General features: G+C 42.3%; 1 protein-coding gene across 3 annotated transcripts in view; it reads right to left on the bottom strand.

Moving 5' to 3' along the window:
* lamp2 (lysosomal-associated membrane protein 2) overlaps nt 1-5,879 on the bottom strand; it is an 18,683-nt gene extending 12,804 nt beyond the window's left edge. For 2 of the 3 annotated variants that reach the window (XM_019874787.1, XM_019874785.1), the window contains exons 1-6: nt 5,708-5,879; nt 3,004-3,119; nt 2,284-2,494; nt 990-1,151; nt 704-924; nt 507-626 (exon numbers count right to left, since the gene is read on the bottom strand). In XM_019874787.1, coding sequence (XP_019730346.1) covers nt 507-626; nt 704-924; nt 990-1,151; nt 2,284-2,494; nt 3,004-3,119; nt 5,708-5,753 — 876 coding nt within the window. In that variant the 5' untranslated portion in view covers nt 5,754-5,879. The remainder of the gene's footprint in view (nt 1-506; nt 627-703; nt 925-989; nt 1,152-2,283; nt 2,495-3,003; nt 3,120-5,707) is intronic. The other variant, XM_019874788.1, reaches the window with a different exon arrangement.
* Nucleotides 5,880-6,615: the final 736 nt, after the last annotated feature.

Here is a 6,615-nt window from a genome sequence, read left to right as displayed (position 1 = left end):
TTTTTTTTTGTTTTTTACCCACAGGTACAGATGATGACTGACAGAACCCTTTCTACGACTAAGACTACGGTGAAAATTCCTGAAGTGTGTCTAATACTTTGCCCAGTTCATCCAAAATTTACGACAAAGCTCAGTGTATAGTTAGATATGAAAACTACAATTTATTTATGATCTGTACCAATATGTTTGTTTCATAGAACGATCAGCTTTGATTTATAAGGGGAAATCAAATTAAACTGACTTTTGTATGAAATCAAAATTAAACAAAGGTACAGAAAATGGTTATAAATGCACAGAATTTGGAAGTGGTCAGAAGAAGGAAAAAAAAGAGCTTGACTTGTGTTTTGTGCCTTCCACAAAAACTATGAACCCAGCATCTATCATAAGTGAGGATTATCTTCATAGCAAAGTCTATTGATACAGCTCTTGTAGTGGAAATGCAGGTGTACCTAATGTTATGGCCCGAGAAACCAGACATGCTCTCACAAGAGTCGGCGAGGACTCACATTGACGAAGGTAAGCGCGATGGTCATGGCGTTAGACACCAACACCAGCTCACTAGTGTTGACTCCACACGATCCAGAAACGGTGGTCATGTTGGGGTCCAAGTTGATCTCCTGATATTTCTAAAGCAGCAATCACCAAGAATCAGCGCGGCCTCATTCCATCCGGAGAGTTAAGTGTTTGGCGGGATCACACATACCTCGCCTTGCTTGACACCGATCCGCAGGGCAAAGTTTGCCAACAGACAGGCTGTGCTGTTCTCATCCGGTTTGATGGTGAACCTTCCGGTGGTGGGTGTGGGGAGGGTGGGGGCGGGGCTGGTCGTCGGAGCATGTGTACTGGTGGTGGTGTTTGTCACTGGAGCCACAGTGGTGGGAGAGGCGGTGGGGGTGGTGTTTAGGTCGGCGGAACAGGTGGTCACTGAGAAGAGAGGGAGGCACTTAGGAGGAGAACGTCTTTTAGCATCAGGCTGGGATCACCCTTACGGTTTTCGCTCTGTGTGCCGTTGCTGATGAATGCCTCGATGAGCACGTTCCACAGAGTCTGGTTGACCGAGTCGGACTGGATGGTTTCTTCACTCTTGCACGAGTAGCAGGTATTCATGCTTATGTCGGTGATCTGAGGCCTCATGTTCACAGAGAGAGTGTCTGAAGGGGGAAAAAAGGATATGTATAATTTGCTTTTTAGATGCTTGTGTACAAATACAGGGGAACCTCGGTGTTCAACAGAATACCATTCCTACAGCGAAAAGGTAACCACAATTTGTACACGAGTCGAAACGTGCTGCAGCCTATCACTACTAGCCATTTTCTCTGGCCAATTTGGTCTGTCCATGGGGAGGGCCAGGAGGTGTATTTAAAAAAAAAAAAAAAAATTGAGCTACCTGTAGTTGATGGCCAGATGAAGCCTTATGAGGCCCTGAAGGATTCCATTCAATTGGTTAACAAAAAAAAAAGTTCATCTGCACTTCACTTGCTTTTGATTTTGTTAACTATGTGTGATGGTCTTCACTATCTTACAAGTGTCTGCATGGAAATAAAAACATAATTAGATCTTGTGTTGTTCATCCATCCACTCTGTTTATGACATCCATTCATCTTGCATATACTTTAATCCTCATCAGGGACGCAGGTGAGCTACAGGCCAGTTAACTTTGAGCAAGAGGTACGGTACACCCTGGAGTAATAACCAACCCAATGCAGGACAGACAGTCAGGCTACCATCCAAATTTATTCAGATTTAAGGACAATTTAGAGTCATCAGTAAGCCCAACATCCATGTTTCTGGAATGTGAGAAGAAGTCAAAGTAACTGCAGTAAACCCACAAGCACGGTGAGCCCATGTAAACCCCACAAGGGAAGGTCAAAACCCACATTTGAACTCTAAACCTCAGACCTGAGGGAAATGTGCTAACCCCATGTGAAAATGTGTACTGCCAAGCATTTGATTTGAGTGTACACAGGGTAATGAGTATATTGCACATTTTCTAGTTCATACATTCTTTTTTTTTAAGTTAAGAAATGTGTTTTTGCATTCTCAATTTTTTTTTAATATCAGAAAAGCCTATTTTAACATTGGTGTGTTCACTTTTCACATATCACCTGTTTGTTAAGATTCTTGTACCTTCTCTGTCTCATCTGCACTCACAAAGAGCGCCTGTGTAATTAACAAGCCGGCGATAAATGGAGCACGGCATGCTGCTAATTTGCTCACATCCTACTGCTGAAGGTGTCTTAATACACATCTTTGTGGATAATCTTGGAGACGTAGTGGTATTACCAGTCAACACAGATTTAGGGAAGATGCTGGAGTCGTTGAGGTTGTAGGAAAATGTGATGGAATCCGCCTGGTATACGTTCCCGTCGAGGGTGAAGTTGATGCTCCAGGAGTGTCCTGCTCCAAAGTTGAGATTCAGTGTCGAGCTGGTCTTGTCGCATTTGCTTCCGCTAGACATGACTTCAGAGGGAAGTTCAAACTCAGCTAGCTCAGTCTGAAGAGAGAAGCATCATAAAGATTAAAGCTGGGTACACACTTACCCAACATTTGAATTTGAGCATTTTTCCCCCCTTTTGGTATTGGTCAGCAAAGGCCAGTTTTTGGAGGGCTCTGGAATATTATCCTGAGCAATTATTCTTGGGTGTGGTGTGTTAAAAGTAACTTTTGTCCTCCCAGAAGTGCTCAGAAAATTGTCAGGGTCCACAATTGTAATTGCTAAACCTGTGCAATATTTACAATCACAAATCTTTGTGAACATCTAGGAAGTCAATTAGTGTAAAAAACGGATTGAGTTCCACTTTGGAGGTTCAACTGTGAAACCAATCCTACAGTTATTTGAGCTGCAGCCCAACATTTCACTAGGGCATGTGACAGGATGTGCACCAGGAAAACACAAGTGAAACGCTGACTAGCAAGAATTTTGGGAGCAACACACCTCATCATTTTCAGAGTAGCTGTGCGACACATGAGTAGAAAATTCTTAATTTGAGATTATAATCTTACCTTGTTCTCTGACGTCATATACGACACGGAGAAGTTGACCATGACATTGGCATAAAGACATAATTTGTCATCTTTGTCTTTGACCTTGACCTCAGCCCCATGTGACGGATGTGTCACTGAAACGATATATTCCCATAACGTAAGTCACTTTCATTTCCCTGTAGATATACTGTACTTTTGCTCTACAAGAGTCAGCACAGAAACTGTATCTATAAAAATAACCTACAAGGGAGGTATGCCTTGAGCGGTCCTCAGTTGAGTTAATAAATATCCCTTGATTACTATTTGAAAAAAATCTGGTATTTTTATTCATCCATTTTCCGAGCCGCTTTATCCTCACTTGGGTCCTGGGGGGTGCTGGAGCCTATCCCAGCTGTCTTCGGGCAATAGGCAGGGGACACCCTGAACTGGATGCTAGCCAATCGCAGGGCACACAGAATCGAACAACCATTCACACTCACAGTCACACCTAGGGACAATTTGGAGTGTTCAACCAGCCTGCCATGCATGTTTTTGGAATGTGGGAGGAAACCGGAGGACCTGGAGAAAACCCACGCAAACACGGGGAGAACATGCAAACTCCACACAGGAAGGCCGTAGCTGGAATTGAACCCGGTACCTCTGCACTGTGAAGTCGACATGCTCACCACTCGACTACCGGGCCGCCCCTGGTATATTTAGATCCATGCAATTATACCAGGTTGAACAGACCCACCAGGAGCGACATTTAGCCATAATCCACCACTGTGTTGTCAGTGGTGGATTCTGGCATTATGTCTGCCGCCAGGAGGCATTGCTGGGGGGGTAACAACGCACCCCAAGAAGGGGAAAAATAAATTACATAATGAAATGGTGGTTGTTGTTTTTAATAACACATGACATGTCAAGTCATTGGCATTTGTATGGGGACTTTGTGCCACCTTGAGGAGTTGCGCTCGGCAGAAGAGCACAAGTTAAAAACCCACTTAAGGTCCATGTCCCAGGAACATTTAACTATCCTCAGCATCATCGCATTAGCCATATAGTTGGGGAGCAGATGAAAGCAAGCGTGGCTTTGAAGATTCCAAAGAGGGATCTTGCACATGGCATCATTTACACCAGGACTGCCACGGAGTCATCTACTTAAGATAAATCTTATTATATCAATGTAGGGTCATAATAAAACTGGCATGTCTTATCCTCAAATATGTTCTTCAATAGGTAAATGTGTCTATCCTAGGGTGAATCTTGGCTTGTCGCGATTATGAGGAAGCGAAAAGCCAACACGTTTTAAAACTGACACGTTTCAGCAACTCACGCTCATATGTATGATATGAGCAGAGAATGCATCGTGGTAGGTAATAGAAAGTATGTCGTGATCGTGAGAAGAGACAATGTAGTTCATGGAGTGAAGGGGGCATGCTATGTAAAATTGCCACTGAACAAGCAATGTGGTAAGTCGATGTCACTCATGGGGCGATTCATATGTGTAACTGTACATAAATTAATTTGTTATAAGTGTTTTTCAGCCTTGTTTTATAGTTTACGCTGTCACAAAAAGCAAGAAATATTTTGTTGAATTCACTGTTCAGCTTGACATGTTTATTTTCACAAAAAGCCTATTTTCTCCACTTTTTGGTCAGAAATCGGTGTTGTAGGTCAAACCTACCCATGTTCTAAAACGGATTATGAAAGAAAGGAAACGGACTGACAAAATATTCAGGTGAAAGAAGAGAATCCAATCTTTGGTTGATTTGGTGTTTGAATGATCACAACAGTATTCTTTGGGTTGCGCAATATCTGTTGAAACGGCTGGCAATTGAAGTACACAATACGGAGAACTGTGGCAGAAGATCGCACAAAACACACCAATTTATCGATTTAAGTATTATGAGGATTAAAGCTAAATAACGCTAAACGTTGAGAAAATCGTTGTCAGCTAGGAAACCCAAAATTAACAAATCCCTGTAAGCATTAGCTTCACCACAATAAACAATGAGGGCGTCCATTCAAAATATTTTTTCGGAGCGAAACGAGATCTTTTTGGAGTCTGGATTGCAGAAATGACTTAACTTTCAGGTCAGTTAGCCCTTCATGAGGTCGTCCGCTGCTAGCACCCATACTGGGCTAAATGCTAACAAGCGGGCGCGACACTGTATTTCATTTTACATCATAAAAAGAAACCTTTGTGCGGTTGACATTGTTACTTCCTGGAAAAACAATCGAGAAGCAGAGGGTAGTTAGAAAAGATATGGTTTAATAATTAACTCAAACTTTAGCTTTCAAAACTAGCGTTAGCCAGTCGTTACGCTAATATGACGCCACAGAAGTGGCACCAGCAAAGCTTACTTTTCACAATAGCTGTCAGAGTATAGTTTGGCTATCGACTAGTGTTGGCTTTGTCCGTACAAAAATAACTACGTTAATACACCAAGGCGTGTAATTTAGGATTCGCAAATGCTGTGATATCCGAATTGCGATGTTGTTGACGTCGACGGTAATTAGCATTAGAGCTAACTAGATCAGCTGCGTTGATTACGCATTCGACAGATGATTGTGGATTCGTTTCTAGGTTTTGCAAAGTATGTTATTAAAATTTGTGTTTGGCTTGAAAAAATACATTTCTGTTCAACACAACACAAAAATACGGGCCGACGCTCGTTCCAGGAGTTGGCGACACGCTCCAGTTTCATAACTAAATGCACATCAAAATAATGAAACCTACCACATCCAAATGCGAAGAGAAGGGCAAACACGACATATGGAAACATGATGCCCAGATGTTTGACGGTGGTGGGGAAGGGGGGAAAATAACAAGCTCCGAGCAGTCGGTGATCTTCGGACTCGACTGACGCGTTGCCAGTGCCCACTGTATGAGGAAAGGCACGTTACATTGAGTCATATGACGGGACCACTGGTCACGGGGCAAGAGGTGTGGACTCCTATAACCTGCCTCTGGGATGAACTTTCCACTGCACTTTTGTCATTTTTAAAGCAAGGCTGAGGAACTCACAGACTCATTGATTTCTAAAAACAAATAAAACGAAAAGGACAGTTTTAAAAATAATCCCTCAAAACACACAAATTCGACTTACTGTATTTCGTCTCAATCGATTCAAACCACAGAATTGATCAAAGGAAAATTAGCCCCCAATTAAAAGTTACTTTCATCTTAAGCAAGGAACCTAACATGTCTGTACAAAATGTGTTTATTCTTTCGTGTTGTACATTAATGCACACTCATTACTTTCCGCAAGCCCCAGAGAACTCTGGTGTGTAATATGGTGGTGGTGGGGTGTGTGTGTGGGGGGGGGGGGATAATGATGATGAAATGTTGTGCTTTTGACACTTAAATTGAGTGGACGACCGTGGACTGTGAGCAAGTCTGATTGGTAAGGATTGTACAAAACAAAATATACCAAGGATAGCATGATATAGTAACATTTTGAATAATGAAGTGCTCCTTTTTTATGTCATGTGTTGCCATTCAGTTTTGGCAACCTTAATTTGACACACCACCATGTACTGTAGTTCAATAGTTTCATATTTGGCTCGGGTTGATAATACAAGAACATTTTAACGTGTTTGGAGCTTTCTTGAAGGTTTGTTGGCATTTACAAGGGCCTGGGGATG

Source organism: Hippocampus comes, unplaced genomic scaffold, assembly GCF_001891065.2.
Source record: "Hippocampus comes isolate QL1 unplaced genomic scaffold, H_comes_QL1_v1.1 scaffold118, whole genome shotgun sequence".
NCBI classification, from domain to species: Eukaryota; Metazoa; Chordata; class Actinopteri; order Syngnathiformes; family Syngnathidae; genus Hippocampus; species Hippocampus comes.
The sequence above is the reverse complement of the archived record's forward strand: the minus strand, read 5'-3'. Positions and strand labels throughout refer to the sequence as shown.